Source organism: Achroia grisella, unplaced genomic scaffold (assembly GCF_030625045.1).
Source record: "Achroia grisella isolate CSIRO2021 unplaced genomic scaffold, CSIRO_AGI_Agris_v1 utg903, whole genome shotgun sequence".
In the NCBI taxonomy this organism is placed as follows: Eukaryota; Metazoa; Arthropoda; class Insecta; order Lepidoptera; family Pyralidae; genus Achroia; species Achroia grisella.
In genome coordinates this window covers 1939431-1960843 of record NW_026713061.1, presented here as the reverse complement: position 1 = coordinate 1960843, position 21413 = coordinate 1939431, and the positions used below count along the sequence as shown (strand labels likewise).

General features: G+C 31.1%; 1 protein-coding gene across 2 annotated transcripts; it reads left to right on the top strand.

Moving 5' to 3' along the window:
• Nucleotides 1–1425: 1425 nt before the first annotated feature.
• LOC131853610 (aromatic-L-amino-acid decarboxylase) lies at nucleotides 1426–20172 on the top strand. Of its 2 annotated transcripts, none has more exons than XM_059204559.1 (6): nucleotides 1426–1532; nucleotides 14745–14829; nucleotides 15006–15240; nucleotides 16824–17073; nucleotides 17532–17680; nucleotides 18165–20172. In XM_059204559.1, exons 2-6 carry the CDS (start codon nucleotides 14750–14752, stop codon nucleotides 18882–18884), a joined length of 1434 nt encoding a protein of 477 aa, XP_059060542.1. In that variant the 5' UTR covers nucleotides 1426–1532; nucleotides 14745–14749; the 3' UTR covers nucleotides 18885–20172. The 2 variants fall into 2 exon arrangements, with proteins under 2 accessions (XP_059060542.1, XP_059060541.1); XM_059204558.1 differs by lacking the exon at nucleotides 1426–1532 and adding an exon at nucleotides 5930–6102.
• The last annotated feature ends 1241 nt before the right edge of the window (nucleotides 20173–21413 follow it).

The window sequence follows — 21413 nt, the reverse complement described above, 5'->3', positions numbered from 1 at the left end:
TTTACTTAGCGTATGTTGACAAATACGTTTACACATAAAAAATCGACAGTACGACAGTTAGACGATCTTTCTTTGACAGTATCTAGGACTAGATTAACAGTGGTATACTTACAAGTAAATATCAGAGAATAAGTGATAAATCGAATTATATGAATTAATTTATTTAAATTTAATTAAATTAATTTATGAATTATTATTATTATGGTGAATTTACCACCATGGGCACCGGCCATGCTTACTATCATCCTCCAATGGTGCCCCACCAGCGTAAATCGTTAGCGCAGGCGGAAGCACCATTCCATTATCATTCATAAGAAAAAAACAAACAATCATACACGTACACTTATATAAATGTTTTAATAGGCCAAAAGGATATTGCCACAAAGGAAGCGGCAGATATCATTATAAATAATTAAAAATATATATCATTGTGCGAACAATCGAACCCGCGACCATACGAAGTAGGAAGGCTGTGTGCTACACCAAAGCCGTCCAAATTTATTGCATTGAAAATTGATCAAGTCAGGATATAACAAAATTATTAATTTGAGTTTCACTCCTAATACTAGCGAGCGTACACCAATAGCGCAACCGCTGTATTGAAAGGAGATCCAATATACAACCATATAAAGAGAAAAAAAAGTCCTATAGAAATATCATAAATCTGGCATGTCAAAAATAGTAAAAGTAGAAGTAGATGAACTTACGGGTGACTGCTTGTTTCCTGTAAAATTGTAAACCATACGTAGGTATACCTTTAAGTTAATCTACATCGATATAAATGATAGTGAAAAAGGTAGGTAACCTACGTAGTAAATATATATATACTACGTAATGTTAGTATCTACTACTAATATATATTATACTAGCAGACCCGGCAAACGTTGTTTTGACATATAAATTAATATTGCTATTAAAAACAGGGTTTGATCGTAAAAAGCTAGTATTTTTCAATGCTCAATCATAATAAAATAAATAATATTGTCAAAAAAATATTTAGGGTTGATGGATCATTGAAGGGTATGAAAAATACACTTTGGCCGATTCTTAGACCTACCCGATATACACACAAAATTTCAAGGAAATCAGTAAAGCAGTTTCTGAGGAGTTTGGTAATGGTAACATACACCGCGAAACGAAAATTTTATATTTTTTATATATATAGTATTTACATGAATATACAAATAGGTTTTAAACATCTCTAGAGAAACTTGAGTAGTTAACTGTGAAACTAATTATATGCCGTTTTATAGTGTACATTAATATGTACAGAAGATGTACTTAAATAGGTCGTAGCAAACAACCATTAATAAAATATATTGCAGATTAAACGAAGTTCACCGGTTCATCTAGTTATTAATACTTTTTCAATTCTTGTTCTGTAAAACACTTGTTGCAATATAGATCCCTCCTACATCGTATCCATGACGACGCCCGGCGCCTCCACTTCACCCCATTCACCAGCCTCCATTCCCACCCTCTTAGGCAGCTTTTGTGAAGTCAAAAGCAGAGAGTGAGCGTGCGTTACTGGGGTAATTACACATCTGAAGCTTTCATAGAGTACTGTACAGTTAGACTGAAAATTATATATTATTAAGTATTTTAGCGGGTAATGCTCCATTTAGTTTACTTGCATAGATTTAGAAATATAATACAAGAAATAAAATTATATAATACAAAGAAACCTCACCGAAAGTATATACTAACGAATAGAGTTTTTGTGTTTGGTACAAGTGGACTATCTGATAATTTTAGTTTACGCAATTATATGTACAATTACCTACTAGCTATCTGAATACTATATGAACATAAACCAAATGAATGAATGAAATGAATCTGTTAATATTTCTTAATTTGAAGTAAACAAAGTTATCTATTACCTATATTATACGTTATATACATAGTAGTGCATAGTGCAGTTTTTGTCTGATATATAATGATACTAAACTACTTTACTACAGTAGTACAATACTTTCGAAGCTAAATGTGAGCAATGGACCATAAATGGGTTATGGTAATGTTGATGACGATGGTAATGGCAATGGGAAGTACGAATCTTGACTACATTGTAATTGTTCTAGGTAAGTTTGCAGTAATGAATCTTTTTCTAGATGTGATTCATGAATACGTATACAAATATATAACTACATTTAGTTTAAGAGTTATATATGAATTCAGATTGATTTTTAATCCACTTTAAAAACAAAGGAAGTCAAGATTCTGTTCATTATAAATAGATTTGAATATAAAATTTGTTATTTTGTTTGAAAGTTTCAGTGATTTTTACGATCACTACTGAAATGTAAGCAGTTTTTATTTAGCATTTAAGCTTTATCATTAAACGATGAACGATGATGTTGTAGAAATCGTAATAAATAATAAGTATAACTACGCTTTTGATGGTTGAAGTCGTCGTTGTTTAGGGCTTCTCACGAATGCATTATTAATCTTTGAATTTCTTGGCTTGTTCAATACGTTTGAACATATAAACCTTCCTATTGAATCACTTTATCTATTGCTGAAGACTGCATTAAAATCCGTTGCGTAATTTAATAGATATAAGCGAACAGACAGCGTTGGCGAATTTATTTTATACTATGTAAAGATGTGTAATATCCAACAAACGTGCAAATCTTTGACTTTTATATACTGATAACTACAGCACTTTTGTACATAGTCGGATTTTATCGAGGCGGTGGCATTAGAGGAAATTGATTCAATTCCGGAGAGGACGCCGGGTGCTCGGGCGAATCTCCTCATCCTTCTGCCACCATTCTGTCGACCTTACCATTTATCACAAAGTCATAACTCGGAACGTACATTTGATTTACGAGTAATATTGTCTACCTAATATATATATTATTTTATTACATTTGGTACTATATTATGTCTTATTATTCATACTTAATATATTAATAAAGTATAGTAGTCTGCTTATATGTCTATTTGTTTCAAAAAGGCGTTTCGCAACAAAAAGGCGAAACTGATATTAATGAAATTTCAGGTTCATATAGGTAGATTATTTTATTCATAAACAATAATGAGGATGGACTTGAGCCCGATCGAAATCGATTGAAAGATTGGCATGATGGGCATCCCAATCAAAAGTTTATCAATCAATTTTTACGACAAATTTCATTAGGATTCGTTCAGACGTTTAGGTCTGAAAAGGTAACAAATAGACAGACAGATATACTTTTGCATTTTTAATATTACTGTGGAATAGTACATAGTATAATATAATATTATAGTCAGGTAGAGATCCTATGCTCTACGTGTTGTATACATAACCTATGTGAAAACGTAATAGTTTTATAGGTACCTTTTTGTTATAAAATACCTTTTGGAAGTAAAAAGAAACTTCAAAGAAAGCTCAGATTTAAAGTTTTATAGTATACATATAGTTTAATGTACACTATAGTATGTATTTATCATTTAAATTCAAATGCCGTTACATTTTAGTTCGAACTTTATCCGTTTCAGGACTACCATTTATCATCTTTTGATGTGATTTCTATTCGATTGTGTTCAATAGTTAGACTGCTGGTAACTTATTCCTTTGTATCTATTTTTATACCTATATCTATAAGAATAAGGCAACCAAGATAAAAGAGTTTTCTGAATTGAAAGTGCGTTGATTATAACAATATAAGTAATTGTAATACCTATGTGAGTAATATAAGTACTAGTTAGTGCAGTTACTTATTTTATACTAGCTGTTCCCGCGACTTCGTCCGCGTGTAATTAATTTAATTTTTCTAAAATAAAAGTAGCCTAAAGAACTAAAAATTATTTTGTTCGTCTTAATTTATTCGTTCCATTAGGTACTGATAGGTTCAAACTAATACATTTACATACTGCATCATCCCTTATTTTATCCCTATGGGGAATGATTTTATCAAAATCCTATTTAAGCGAACGTCTTCATCATAGTAGCTCCAATCTTTAATTTCAGTTCAATCTGTCGAAAATCTAAGAAGATTTATACAAACCTTTTCCCCTATTTTATCCCCTTAGGGGTGGAATTTATCTTTTTATCTTTCTTAGGGGATGCCTACGTCATAGTAGTTTTATACATGCAAAGTGTCAGCCCGATCGGTTTAAAATTGACAAGGTTTCATACAAACTTTCATGCCCTATTTTATTCCCTTGGGGGTAGAATTAATCAAAATCCTTTCTTAGTAGATGCCTACGTCATAACATCTACCTGCATGCCAAATTTTAGCCCGATCCGACCAGTGGTTTGGGCTGTGCGTTGATTGACCTTTGAGTTATATGTTTAGATTAGTACGATTTTTTTATTTGATTTCTACGTGCAGATTTTAGTACAAGCACAGAACAGACTTCACTGTACTATGAGAAGAAATATTATCTATACTTATAAAATCGTTTGACCTCACAACGAAAACTAGAAATTGTATATACAAGGCTTAAATTTGAAAGATATGTTTGTTTTATAGTTGCTGACTCTACAATATCTATGCCTATATAATACATATAGGCATATATAATGTATCCGCTAAGAAAGATTTACTTCATCATCACCACTCGATATGGAAAATAAATAGTACCGCACAATTAAATCCATTGAAATAGCATAATTTTTTACAAACATTTATTACTAATTTTCATTCTATAAATATCAAATATCCATTAACATCTATTTAGCTGTTTAACAATTATATTGTTAGATTATACATATTTTTTTATGTTTTTATAAGGATTATAAAAAAGCGTTAAAGCTGCGTTATAACTGAATAGGTTTTTAGGTTTTATTGATTTATATTCTTATCATTAGAACAATATCATCGTATTATCATCTAAATAATAATCCCAGAGTTCAGTAATTTGCAATATTTAAATAAAATAAAACTGTATACATATTATGGTTATATTTATTATACGTTAAAAAAAAAATAGGCTGAAATTATTTCAGAGATAAGTGCTCGCTTTTCACAGGACGCGATTCACCACTGCCCTCCACCACGGAGGGCGGTAGGGCGCGGGTGTAGTGAACGGGCGGTTTTGATAAAGTCTAGTACCAGCTTCCATAGCCCCAATTACAAAGAGCGAGGTGGCAATCGTGACAAGTGCTAAGTACCATAACATACGATAAATGGACTCTAAATATAAGCATACTCTATATATTAAAAACACAATTTTAGCCGTTTCAGAGATTACTAAGAACAAGACGACAGACAGCAAAAGTTTTTTAATTTTTGTTTGTCTATTTAAGGTATTGTATATACATCCATAAGCATTTAGTGAAAGCTTTTAATTTGAAATTACAAACAGACATTCAATTTTATTAATTTGTATTATTATTAGGTCCAATCGGAGTTTACTTGGAATTGCAGTTCCAGAAATATAATAATTAAATGTACCCTACATTTAATTATTATATTTCTGGAACTGGCGGCAATGAATGTTGTCAAACATTTTACATAAAACAGCATATATATACTAGATGAAAACCCGGCTTTGCTTGGGTGAAATGTGGGTAGATATTATAATACGGCACACACTAAGTAATTTTTAACGGAATCATTTTCCTTGTAAGCGCCATTCGCATCAGCCCAATCTGTACCCAATTACCTATAGGCTAATTCTTGCTAAAATCACGTATAATGCACAAGTACACATATATAATTTGCATACGAAAGCTTACTAAGTATAAAAAGAAATGGTTAGCTATAAATAATAATGATGTGCCTCTATTTAATTCTATATCCAGTGTAATATAATTCCTTAAACCGGATTATGCACTCCCATTCTCAAGTACGGGATAAGTAGATACAGATTTATAAAGCGCCTCTCGGATTTGAACCTTCGGTTCAGTTTCCAGCTGGACGGCTCATGCGTCGCGTTTAATCTTCTAATGGAGTCGGCTACCTAGTGAACTGTTCCTACGTATATAAAGCTTACAATAGCGCTGCGGGCGTAGTCCAGTCCGATTTGTACACTGTATAGGACGTAACGTGATATCGTGGCCTCTTGTCGCGAATATACGATATTATTATCACTTTAATTTTTAAAGTGACCTATTCAAGTGACCGTGCGATTTTAGGTCTTTGTGTTAGTTTTTGAGGCGACGTGAAATTGGTGAGTAGCAAATTATAAAGTTTTTACTGATATTTCGTAAGTAAATACCGCGAATTGAATAAATTCCGATTTTGTTCTACTTTGCAAATTAATTGGCATTATTAGATAGGTATCGAATGTTTTGTGCAAGTTCACTTGTTTCAGTAAATATCTCTATAATTATAGTGGATATTTATTTATTTATCCACCGAATAGAGGACAAGAAAACTGAGCAATTAATAGTTTTATCGAATATACAAAATACTTAAAGTAATCACAAACAAGTATGAAATATTAATTATTTAAACTTATGAGATTAAATAAAAAAGTATGTACATCGTAGGTACTTGGTTTGCTAAAAAACAACCTAAGAACATTATAGTTAGGTAAACAGCCTTTAATTCAAAAGGTTAAACACATAAATTATGTACACAATGATTCAGTGTACCTACCTATATCGTTTTTCTTAAAAGTGACTATACATTCTACCTTGGACAGTACAGTACCGAATACAGTCTGTTTGTCCTTTTCAGCAAAAATATTGAGCTTTTGAAATTGTAAATTAATAAACCAAACGATAATTGTCAAAAAATGTTGTAATATTCGACAATAGTTTTGTGTTACATTTTTTTTATAAAAAACAGATATATTAAGTTGAGAGAACACATGACTCTATCGAGTTTAAAGAAAAATTATCTCTTTTTTGCATATTACCTTCATCTTGTTTGAGTCACGGCGCTGACTTACTACCTTATTGCACTCATTGTATAATAATAAAATAAAGTTTAATTTAAGTAAAATTTCTAAGAATCAATGAAGTATTTCTTTCCATTAGTTTTTCTCAATTCATGCTGAAAATACGTACGCTATAAGTTGCATACTTAGTAGATACGCTGTTGCTCGCAAGAGTTCAGTTAAAAAGAGGATTTAGACTACTTGAAGATTGTATCTATCGCCGCTGGTCAGATAACCTGTGATAGATTTATTTTGATTTCAAGTTTTCCTTTCCTTGCATCAGTTTATTACTTACGCCTTATTGTAATTTAGAATTTGTATGTGGCAGTTTATAAGAAAATAGGCTACAGAAGTGGGCCTCTACAGGCTCTACCTGCTAACCTTCATATTGTGGGGGGAAGGGGATTGTTAGTAATGGGAACTAGTAACTCCCATTGCTACCAATGTACCATGTTAGGTCGACCTCCACAGGATTCCTCCTGAAAACCATTGTGATAAATTCCTAGTGAATTTGCCACGATGGGCTAACTCACCTGACCTCATATTCATCTTATCATCCTCCACTGTAGCTTCCGCCAGCGTAAACCGTTAGCGCAGATGGGAGCAACATTTCATTATCATCCACAAAAAAACCTTTATATTGTAAAAGAAAGCATTCTTTGCTAGTTGGACTGGTTCTCCAACACATTAGTTTTTATTTTATCTAATTAATAAAATTGTTATTTAATGTCACGATTTTATAATAATGTTAATCGTAGAAGTTAACTGGTACATTAAAAAGTCTTCATAAAAATGGAGGGCGACTAAACTTATAGTAAACGTCACAGTAAAATAGTCTAATCTAAGAATATTATTGATATAATACAAGCTGTCGGTCCATCTGAAAGAAAGTGGTAACCAATGACTTATATATGTAAATGAACACCTCAAAATGGTGATGCCCAAAATATTACTTCCTTATGCTTTACTATTCCTGAGGACTAATATACTGTTACCGCTGTAACCGTGGGCGATATGCAGTTTTTCCTCTCATTTATAAGAATTGAAATAATATTTTATTTCATACAATGTTAATTGGTATACATTACAGTGCATTTTATAATAAATATATTATGATACATATCTAATCGGTTATATGAAAATGTATATGTTTCGGTTTATCTGTAGATTCATTGATTGAAATACTCACTAGCCACTAATCAATGTCATAGAGTTTAAATACGGCTCTAAAATCAGTGGTGACATCTAAGTAGTAGTATCACCACGTGAACGATATTACACGCTATCTATCAAGATATCGTTTACCTAAATGTTTTTGTTGTTATTTTATTTATGACTAGCTGTACCTGCGACTTCGTCCGCGTGGGATTTTTGCTTTACTTTATTTTTCTAAAATAAAAGTAGCCTACGTTACTCCGTATTACTTCAGCTACCTACCAATAAAAGTCTCATCAAAATCGGTCCAACCATTTCAGAGACTAACCGGAACAAACAGACAGACAGAGAGACAAAAATTGTAAAAAACGTTATTTTAGTGTATGTACCGTATTTATATTCATAGGCATGTAGTAAAAAACGGTTATTTCAATATTACAAACAGACACTCCAATTTTATTTATATGTATATTTATACGTATAAATAAAATTGGAGTAAGAAACTAATGTTCTACAACGATAAGGTTATAATATAATTTAACTATTCAAATAATTAATTTTTAAACAATTTGCACCTTTTAATAACATTTTAACAATATTTAACATTGATGTCATTAGCACTAAAACGAAATAAAGTAAACTCGAATTGAAAAGCCTCTCTCGATATAACTTCTGTAATTTAGTATTCAAATACCCATCATAAAAATTACTTTATAAAATCTTAACAAACTTGAACCCGAATTGCTTGCATAAATATTACGGACCCATGAGAAAAGACTTTATATTTTTAATATGAGAAGTTTTAGACTAGATGGCTAGCTTAAAAAATAAGCCTATTACGGCGAATAAAGGTAAGAAAAAAAACTTCATATTTAAGCTCTAAGACAAACAGGTTTCTCATACTTATTACTATTTATACGAATAGCGGTTACCTGCATTGACGACAACACGGGGATTGCCCGTCAGTATTTTCCTTCTACTTGCAAAAAGTAAAGTCCGCTCACTCGACTTCCTGCACCAATTATGTAAATTTTCTAAGTATTTTAGTTTCCAATTACAATACATGTATGTATACATTTTACGCTGTAGGAAAATAATTAAAATTCATAATGAGTTATCCAGTTATCCTTACTAATATTATAAATGCAAAAGTAACTCTGTTTGTCTGTCTGTCTCGTTTTTGCGCCAAAACTACTGAACCGATTTAAATGAATTTTGGTACACAGATAGTGTAGACCTTGAGAATGGACATATGCTACTTGAAAAAGGGTTGAAGGGGTTGAAAGGGGATATGAAATTTGTATGGAAGTATTGTTAATTTTAAAGCTAGTAGCTTGAAAGTTATATTTAGGCTGTTGATTAATTGAATATATATTACTTATCATTTGGTCAACGTCACTATAACACGCGGACGAAGTCGTGAGCACAGTTAGTTAGTTATATTTTTCTTTAAAAGATCATAAATAGACGTTATATGTCTTATACATAAACTTTACATTTATTTAGATTTAATAAACAACACCTCAGAAAATTAATGTATGTAACCGGAAATGACCCCTTGATTATTTTAGTATAAAATAAGTACTTTTATATTTATAAATAATATTGGCGTATATAATGATAATAAATATATTAGGTACTTACTGCTATTTCAATAATAATAATAACTCTGGACAATTCTCACAGCGTCATCTCAAGCTAAGCAGAGCTCCCATATAAGCTCTGCTTAGTTTGGCTAGACACCTAATATAAATATTTTCTTTGTAATCATATACAATATACATAAAAAACACCTAGACAAATACAAAAAATCAGCTTTTATTAGCTGTATTGTTATAACATGTTATGCGCAAGCTCTATCACTTTTGTTTTCATACAGACACTTCTTTAATGGACTACCTATACGGTATTTCCTTATTATCGCGTGTTGAGTATGCACGTACTCACTAATTTCTATAATTTAATCAATTATATAAGTAATCAATAACTGTGAACCGGTCGAATGTCACGTAACGGATTAAAACATATATTATTTATAGTGATAGCCAATTTATGTTTCGATAATCTCGTTTGTATGACTTGAAAATTAGTCTCCGTTAATAATACAGATATAATATCTAATGTATATTAAAAATATTTTCTGTATATATATAATGAAACATCGAATAGTGTATAGTATGCATTCATCGAACACTACCTATTATAAAATTTACTATGACGATCATAGTAAATTTGATCATTGACTAGATATGGCTGTACATATATAGATATATTTACCTATATATGATTACCTATCAGAGATAAATTAGTGCCTACAATAATCACAATATAATTAAAAACACAATATAAATGAACCAAAATTCAAATTGTTTTCATGGAAAATAGCTTTTCTCGATCTGTAATTTTATCAACATGTTATCTCAAATATCATGGAGAACGATGGACACATTTTCATTAACGGATATAAAATGGAAGTGTATGTCTTAATATGCTTAATAAGTACCTACATAGTAGGTATCCACTTACATTTGTTAATAGGTTCATAAAGTATCCTGAATATAAACTATATAAATTGTTAGTTATTACATTTAACATTTTTAATACATATAGAAATATGATCATTGTTATTGCTTAGGAATGTATTTTGTACGCTTTTAGTATAAGGGTACTTTGAGTAGCAACTATAGTTAGGAAGTGTTTTCAGCCAATGAGTTCCATAACGGTGGTGATTTTAAAACAAACGAGTAAGAAAAATAGCTACAAATTGTCAATACTTAATTGTTAATAAATGGCAGATTATATAATACCTGTGAATGGGGGCGATATAGCGCATGATCGCGTGAAGTCTGTTTACCTTGACCATAAGAAGAATAATTCTTAGTCTTATGCCTTGGCCCTAGATTAAAATTATTATCTGACAGAAAGTGATACAACCATATGAACAAAATAGAAATATAGGTGGGGGTTTGTTTACATACCTTGCAAAATATACAATAATAAACGATTAATTACAATTAAATAATTATTTCTAATTTAAATGATATATTAAGTATATCTTAATACATATATATCAATGCATGACTACGCGAGTTTTAAAACGTGCGAAGTTAAAATAATTATCGAGATTTCTGAAAATTTCAAATTTACGCTCTGTTTTCCTCCATAAAGTGTTGGACAATCATAAAAATAAATCAAATTGTTGCGTGACCAAAAAAAATATAGATTCTTTTTTATATAGGTAGATAGCACGGTTATTGGTCAGATTGTTTTATTCTTCTAGGCAATTGTAGAGGAGTGAGGAACACTCTAGATATAAAGTATTAATTAACAATTCCATGAATCTCACTACCTACTACTATGTTTATTTTAAAAAACATTTATCGCACATCGAGATAATATTAAAATATTGCAAGTTATATTTTAATATTATGTCGATATACCTATTTATGAAAATCTTGCGTCACTATCTTTGTCCAGAGTAAACTTTGAAAGAACTTAACCATTCTTTATAAAACTTGTGGCCCGTGAAACAGGAACAGATCAAGGTTAACGATTTCCTCCAGGTCCCAAACTTCTGACATTTCTAAGGTGGTTAAGAAAGTAGTGTTATGAAACTTAATGAAAGTCAGCTGTGGTTCTAAGGGTGGGTTGAGAAGTACGACCCTCGAAAACTTATAAAAAAGTCAGTAATTTTCTTCAAATTGCTATCATCTCGTCACATTACAGTCAGCTTACAATTTTATTTTTATTCATCTTAAAAGTTTTAGACCTGGAGCAAATAATACACGAAAAAACAGGCTATTAGCTCACTGTGTGTAATTTTGTCCAACTTAATAAATAGTTTTTAAATGAACCTTAATAGTTTTAATTTCGTAAAGTTATGGGAGGAATTATAAGGATTGGGCAATAAGTAAATATTTTTATACCATCATAAATATACAGATTGACTGTAGGCATAGTCTTCTTCCTCTGGCAGTTCCGTAAAAACATTTTAAACCGGATCTGTAACGGAAAAATAAATGTAATCAATTTCATACAAATTGTACCTACTTTAAAATACTGTTGATTGTACCCGGCGTGTCGTAGCTACGAGGTCCACAAATAACCTCGCACCACTTGCTCACAGCGAGTTGCGAAAGCGCGGCCGCTGGTAGACACGCCGTTCTCTCGGCATTGAACGTGAACTGCAAATTGGAGAGCCCATTCAATAGCGTACCTTTGTTATGATTTTAGTAAATTGCCAAATCTGTGGCCCCTAAAATATATACCTTTATACATCAATTGATTTTCGTAAGGCGTCATAACAACATCGCATTCACCTTCAACCTTACACAAAATCTTGGTTTTAAAATTAAACAAATATTTTTTAATTTTATGAGTAAATTATACATAAGGAAAATTTTCTGTAGCAAAATCTGCAGCTTATTTTATTGATCCGATTTTAAATATGACACGAATTTTATTTTATCTACGACTAGGTGCGAAATCCAAAAACATGGATGAAAATTCTATTCTCTCTTAACTAATTATTGAAATAATATAATATTGAAATGAGTTGTTGCTTAGTTTGATAGTATTTGCGGTTTAGTTATAATGCAACTGTGAAGCCAAAGCCAAGTAAATTGACTAACAATAGGTTTGACAATTCCATTTAACGAAACTGCAAATACCACACGAATAATGTCCAATAAGGCATTGTTACATTTTAGTTCACATCAACGTGCTCAAATTCCAGGGGTATAAAATAACTATGAGACTATAGATATATACACTTTGAATATAGGTACCTAGATAACATCAGTATCTACCTAAATAAAGATCAGCTAACATTTAGTTACTTAAGTTAATAAACAATTGGATACATATTTTATTGTTTACAATATCTCTGTATATAATCTTGTTTATTCATAGGTATCATAAGAATATAACAAATACATAAAACAATAATTTTAAAACTTTCTTCACAGTCTCTTACATTTATATCTATATATTGTATAAACGGAATAATTATAGTATCATGATAATATCGAGATCTCTTATATAAAATACTAGCTATAACCCGCGAATTAACCTGTCTGTCCTGTGATACCGTACGTGATAGTACAAATTTCATTAAGGTCCGTTCTGGTTGACTAAACGAATCAGAAAATTATAACAAACTTGCTACACCCGCGACTTCGCCCGCATGGAATTTAACTTTTTTTTCTAAAATAAAAGTAGCCTAAGTTACTCCTTATTACATCAGCTACCTGTCAAAAAAAGTTCCGTTCAGTCCAATTATTTCAGAGATTAGCCGGAATAAACAGACAGACAGACAGACAAAATATTATTTTGGTGTATGTTATATTTATATGCTATCTTTCCGTATTTATATTCATATCCAATTTTATTTATATGTATAGATGTCTAAATAATTTTGATATCGAAAAATTATTCGACGAACATATTTGTATTAGAAACACAGATAAATACTTATTGCCGTTCTTTTAGTAATTAAGTTATAAATACGGTGTATGTAGTAACTAGCAACTGATGCTAAAATTTTTGGTAATTTTTAGGTTTCAGTATGGCGGATCCAGATCTGAATCTTAAATTTGGTTTGTTTTCGAGCAATTATATAGTTGTTAGATAATGTCATAATTACATATAAATGTGGATGTCGGTGGTTGTGCCTGCATTATTTATTTGCAATCTTTTCATTTCTGTGTATTTAATGTTTGTATATGTATTTTGTTTTATTATGGTTACTGGTTGTTCACTGGTTTTGTTTATCAACAGTGAACAATACAAAAACGAGAGAATTGTTATGTGAGCTTTTAGTGTGGAATTTACTTATAATTTTGCCGTAAGAATACTCATATGTAGATGTACTACATATGAGTATTCTTGCGGCAAATTTTTTTCCGTGTAGGTATCTTATAGTAGTTTATCTTATCTGAGCCTATAGATATATAGTAGTACTCCATGTCGTATTGCCAAATTAACTTAATTGGTTCCTTATATTATGTCAATTACTTATAATTGTAAATACAATAAGAATAAATACATAAACTAAATTATAGAAAAATTGGTAAATTGAAAAATATAATGTATTTTTTTTAAATAATAATTATGAAAATAATCTCCAAATCCATATGGCTAAAATGTCGATCCCTTATGGATCGTATGCTTTTAGGCAATGATAATAATCAGCATCATTAAGTTGTATCATTTATAATATTCAATTTTTTTCTATCCTAGAGTTCCGTAAGTAAGTACCTAGGGAAAAATAAATATAGAATAATATCATCTATTTTGAACTACTAAATAATTATATTTAGTTAAAATTTAGAATAATTTTAGTTATTGTTGTTGTTAGAAAGAAAATTTTGAAAACTGTTGTCTTGTGAAGGCTTACCAAAGTTATATCTTTTTTAAACACTACTAACACATCACCAAGTATTCACCTTTTCCTATATGGTATCTACTGTTTTATAAGATTAGAAAGAAATAGGGAATTTCCGTTACGCTAGTTTGACTTGATCGCCTTTAATATAGCCGTAGTTGTTATTTTTTTATGCAATTCTGTAAATTACTAAGTATATCCATTATTTTGAACGGCATCGTAAAGAAATATCATGCTATTATATATCAATTTAAATCTTATTTACGAATAACAATATTATCTGTGGAGTTAAAGTGCTTGCTTATGTATGAGTGTATGTCCTATGTCTCATTACTAAAATGTCTGTCTTATATTTAGTTTGTTATAATATTATTTATTTGTTTTGCAGATACCATGGAGGCAGGAGATTTTAAAGACTTCGCCAAGGCTATGACTGACTATATAGCAGAATATCTGGAAAATATAAGAGATAGGTAAATATATTAGTAGAGCTGTTTATTTTTTAGATTATATAAGCTAATAGAGCCGTTATTATTAATATTGAGAATTCATAGCTATTAATATATTTACCAAGAGGTGTAGAAATATTGTAGAATAAAGTAAAGAGAATTTGACATATTAAATGTTATATTTAAACATCTGATTTCAGGCAAGTAGTACCATCAGTAAAACCGGGTTACTTAAGACCTCTTGTACCGGACCAGGCTCCTAAGGAACCAGAGCCATGGACCGCTGTAATGGCTGACATCGAACGTGTGGTTATGTCTGGAGTAACACATTGGCATTCTCCACGGTTTCATGCCTATTTCCCAACGGCTAACTCGTACCCGTCCATCGTGGCTGACATGCTCAGTGGTGCCATCGCCTGTATTGGCTTTACATGGGCAAGTACTATTATATTTATTTGAGTTTTCCTCTCACTAATTGTACCAAACATGCGAAGCAATGCCAATTCTTCGAAAAATTGTTAACTACAGTAGAAACAATGAACCTAGTTAGTTAGCTCTACTTGGGAACGTTACCTACTTACCCATTAAATAACAAGTTAACAACCTATAGAACGCTGCAAGTATACCTATGTAAATATATCTATTTCGATTTAGAAATTATGTGCTAAAGATAATTTTTATGATTTCCCTCTCAAGCGATATCGCGAATTATAGAACAATTATAAAATATATTTATTATTAGATTTTATGAAACTATAAAAATAGCTTTATTTCATAACGTTAAATTATATCAATTGTTGATCGAAATAAATAAATTCTACACCGACTAAATTAGCATAAAATAAAGTATATATAATACCAACCTGTTGATACTTTTTGAACGAACCAATAAATGTTTTATATATTTTTACTAAGTTTACTCTTGTCAGAGATTAACAATAATAATTAAATATATATCAAGATACAATATTTACATAAACATAATATATATCGAGTTAGGTAATATTTTTTTTATGAATCAAAATAGGTATTTATTTGTAGATATTAACATAATAAATTACTAATAAATATTGTTTTAATTTCTGCTATCCAATGGCATTGTCAATGTCATTGCCTCAAAATGCGAACAAGGAAAACAAGTCTGACTGTAGGTACACATATGATATTATATCATGTATATTGTCTACAAGTTATACAACAAGGTAACACAATGTTATCTACATTTCTAAACGCACAATTTCCGATTTGAATTTTAAATTACATATATTATTATAAATATGTATTATATAATTACATATATAATACATATTTATTATTACTCGTAACTGTTTTTAGAGGAAGGTATATTGTAAATATAAGGTCTAAAATGGCACAGGGTACTTAAATCACGGATAACATCGACTTGCTCCTGATTTCATTATACACGAGCTAGGAAACGATCCACAGCGCTTCCCATATTGCCTCTGATTTTCCGAGTAATAATACTTATAAAGTACCACAATCAAATATACATAATAGTAGTTTTAGGTACCTATAATATACTATGAGAAACAGGTAAAGTGGAAGTTGATATCGCAAATTAAAGGTTACGAACAAATAATTATTGTCAACAGATTTTTATTATATGTAAATATGATATTTTTTTTGTATTAAGTAAGTATCAGATGACACGAAAATAAGAAATATATAGTTATACATTCGTGTGTTTAGAATTTTGTTTATGGCTATAAAATTGAACCGCGGACTCGGTGTACCTAATTTAGTTTGGGAGGACTAAATTACCATTGATAATATGGATATTATAATGATTTTCGTGTCGTAAATAATTATGTAAAATTTTAATATCAGTTTAAATATCCGTCATCACATTGCATGTACCTACGTAAGTAAGTACCTGTAATTTTGGAAAGTCGGTACAAGAAATATCCCGTTACTCTGGGTGTGAATGATTTCGTATTCATAGTTTAAAATAAAAATGTCTACACTTCTCAACATAATATACCTCTTAAAATTTCCAGATTGCCAGCCCGGCGTGTACCGAACTCGAAGTAGTGATGCTAGATTGGTTGGGTCAAATGCTAAGCCTGCCGGAAGCGTTCTTAGCCCGTTCTGGGGGAGAAGGCGGTGGCGTCATACAAGGCACGGCCAGCGAAGCTACACTCGTCGCACTGCTTGGTGCTAAGGCTCGAACAATGCAACGTGTTAAGGAATCACACCCTGAATGGACAGAATCGGAAATTCTTTCAAAACTTGTCGGATATTGCAATAGTAAGTTAAGTTAAGTTTAGTTACTATAATTACGTAACAAAGGTACGACTGCACAAATTTGTAATTAGGTAGAATTTAAATAAAAGCCGAATATCTGCTATCAGTTATAAATACTTAAATATTATGATTTAAAGACCTACTTTAAATGTTGAAGTTCAGCGCAATCACTCGCATATTATGTTATTTATTGATATGGACATTGTAAGAAATCGGCTGCGTGGGTATCTCAGTCTCGTCCATTTCAGCCGCCAAGTTTTGATTTGTAAACTATCTTTCAGTTTAAGGGTGAGATAAGAGAGTGAAATTGCATAGTGGATATGAGGCATGAGGGGTAACGTTTTAACACGTTACTTCTGTAGTACAGTTCATGTAGGTATATAGGTTGCTACTTACCATCAGGAGGGTCATCATTTTGTTTGCCATTCAGAATGCTTAAAAAAATCTTCATAATATTTCAGAGCAGGCCCATTCATCTGTGGAGCGAGCTGGTCTTTTGGGTGGTGTAAAACTACGAACTTTGAAGCCGGACAACAAACGACGGCTCCGTGGCGATATATTACGTGAAGCCATGGATGAAGATATCCGTAATGGACTTATTCCTTTCTATGTGAGTAACATACATTCTATATTGATAAATGATAATTCTAACCTGTATACATAAACATCACGTTATCATGTCACAGCCGTGGTAGGTTCACTGGTTGACTAAGATATCAGGCCTCAGTATCTTGTAATTTTACTGTCTTATGTGAGATATACTGGAATTGGAGAAAAGGCAATTAAATTACAAGAACCTTTAATGAAACATCCATGACTGACAAAGCGAGGTATGTGGAGGCTGTAAGACGGCGAGGCAAAGGTACGCAGAAACAATGTACAAAGTCGACTTTTGTAAAATTTCTCAGTTTTATTATTAATTTAATATAAAAAAATGTGTAAAAACTAAACTTGACCTTTTTGTATTCCTTTTCGATATAAATATCAAGTATGCTCATTTTCATAATCATCATTCTGCGCAATTCTCGCAAAAAAACGGTACAAAATGTTTGTTTAATGTACGCGAATATTTATATTAAAATTTCATTTTACAGGTAGTCGCAACTTTGGGTACGACTTCGTCTTGCACTTTTGACGCTTTGGATGAAATAGGTGATGTATGCAACGAGCAAGACGTATGGTTGCACGTAGACGCCGCTTATGCCGGATCTGCATTTATATGTCCAGAGTATCGTTATCTTATGAAAGGTATAGAGAAAGCAGATTCCTTTAACTTCAACCCTCATAAATGGATGTTAGTGAACTTTGACTGTTCCGCACTGTGGTTGAAACAACCACGTTGGATCGTTGATGCTTTTAATGTAGATCCTCTCTACTTGAAACATGACCAGCAAGGGTCAGCGCCTGATTATCGACATTGGCAAATTCCTCTCGGTCGACGATTTAGAGCTCTTAAGCTGTGGTTTGTTCTAAGGTTGTACGGCGTGGAAAACCTTCAAAAGCACATCAGAAAACATATCGCATTGGCTCATCTCTTTGAGAAACTTTGCACTTCAGATGAACGATTTGAACTTTTTGAGGAAGTCACAATGGGTTTAGTTTGCTTCAGACTTAAAGGTAGTAACGAGCTAAATGAAGACTTGCTGAGACGCATTAATGGCAGGGGTAAAATCCATCTTGTTCCTTCAAAAATAGATGATGTATATTTCTTAAGATTAGCAATTTGTTCTCGATTTTCCGAGGAAAGTGACATCCATTATTCCTGGGAGGAGGTTAAAGCCTCGGCAGAAGATGTACTAAAACTTTCAAAATAAATACTAGAACAAATAAATTTATCTGCAACTTTGAAATAAATAAGTATTATTGCGCAGAAAGTTTATAAAATTTTTAAACTTATTCTTTAAGTTACTGCAATGTGACTATACCTACCTACATGTAATTATTTATTTAGCTATTTATTTATCATTTGTGATATTCATTGAGTGAGCATCGTAGTGACTATAGTGATGCAATGTATGTATGTATGTAATTTAGACGGAATGAAGTAATGAAATAAGTCTAATTTATGTAATTATTTAAGTCAGACGGCTGACTTAATAATTAGAAATATTATACACTATATCCTAATTTCTTATTTCAGATGTTTTAGTAGCAACTTTAAAATTACGATACAGTGAAAAATTTGATCCAGTGTTAGCAAATATAGTATCTAATATGTACCTATGCACCTATTGTAATCAAAACAACATTTAATAATACCACCAAAAAATACTATCATAGAAAAAACATTGGTATTTGTCATTGAACGATAGCATGATTCTCATTTATTAGTAGTACAAGTAGTAACCCTATGACTATATGTAAAATCATATTATCTGTGCTATAACTAAACATTGTAGTTGTTGTTGTAATTAGAGAATATACCTAAAATTTTTATGTCTGTAATTATAGACAGTCAAAATAGATATTTAGATGTAGAATAGAAGCATTGTATCCGATTATTTTTTATTTGCGGAGAAAATGATAACATATACTCGTACATATGAGAGAATACATAGGTCGGCGCAGTTTGATAATTAAAATCATAAAAAAATAATACGTGAGTGCTATTCTTTTTAAAAGACCCTTCTCTGCTTCATAATGTAAGCATTATCCTAATAACGAAGTGTCACTTGTTTCTAATACTTATATCTAGTTGAACCTATATTAATAATGTCGTAATTTGAGATCAACTTTTTTATTACCTAGTTGATTATGGGAACCAGTTACTTCCTTGGTACTTATGACTATTATGTTGTGATGAACAGATGTGATTTATTATACAAAATAAAACCCGGTGTTAATTTTTATACATGCCTACCTAGTTTGTAATTGTTATTTATGTACTAAGTTCTGACCAATTTTTTTTAAATTCTAATTATAAGCAAATACTAATATAAATATGAAATATTTATTATATAATTTAAAAATATTTAGATAATTCTGATTTTGGGACAATATAAAAATGATAATAAAAATTTCTAGCTAGATAGTACCTATATTCTCATAATAATTTATTGTAATAATACCTATATTAGATGTACTAGTAGTAGTATGTATATTATAGATAATACTGAGAGTATATTCGTTGTCTAATTATTTGCTATATAATAAAACATGTATACGACGTATAAATTTTGTGTATAATTTTTTTTTCTATAGGTATTGCCTTTTTCTTTTCCTGAGTAGAATAGAATAGAAAATCATTTATTCAAATAAACTTACATTGAAACACTTTTGAATAGTCATTACATTTTTTTTAATCTACCGCTCGTTCGGAAAGCTGTCTCATCACAAGAAGAACGAGCATGAAACTTGCGTGTTGCTCTTTTAAATAATTTTATTATTACTTTACATTTTTAAGTTTAAGTGTGTTTGTATTCACAAACCACCAATTAGCACTAATTCAATTAAATACTTAAATAGAAAAAATATTGAATATATAACCAACTAGTTAAACAATTAATAAGAGTTAATCAGTCATAGTGATTAGAGCAGACCAGTCCCTACAAGCAGCACCCGTTCACGAGTATGACGGATAAGCCAGCCACCACTGCGCTCGACCATATTTTAGGGAGCCCAATGACCCGGCTCACCACGCCGCCACAAGTCTGGGCATTTTATTGAGCATGACTACTCAAAACATCAGACCACGTCAAAGCTACTTACAATTGCCATCTGATAGTTATAGTATTCACATTTTACATAAGAATGCATGCGACAATCAATACAAAAACCGCTACGCTTTCATATTTCTAAAATCAATCAATTAAATCAAGAAAGCAGTGAGAAAATTAAATTATAACGTTGTATGCTAATAAACTTATTTACTTGATATGTTGTCATCTGATGTACTTGGTCGATGGAAAAACGACTTGTTTAGTATAAATAGTTTATTTTGTTAATATAATATTACGAATGTACAATATAGTTTTTTTTGACAATATATATTTTTCATCTTAAAGCGGCGATCGAGTGAGTAGTGATGTGCCAGTGTCACCAACAAACTCCTCCTCACAACACTATTACTAGATTGTGATGCCCAGACAACTTCTCAGTTGTGATAGTCTTGGTCCTGGTAGTCCTTTAGTGAGTAAGTCAGCTTCCATCGTTTTTGTGTCCATATATTTTACTTGGATCACTCCCTCTTTAACACTATCACGAATAAAGTGTAGTTTTAAATCGATATGTTTCGACTTCGATGTGATTATCGGATTCTCACTCAACTTTAGCGCAGCTTGGTTGTCATTAAATATTACAACAGTTTGTTGCGAAATGCCCAAGTCTTCAAATAGTCTTTTTAA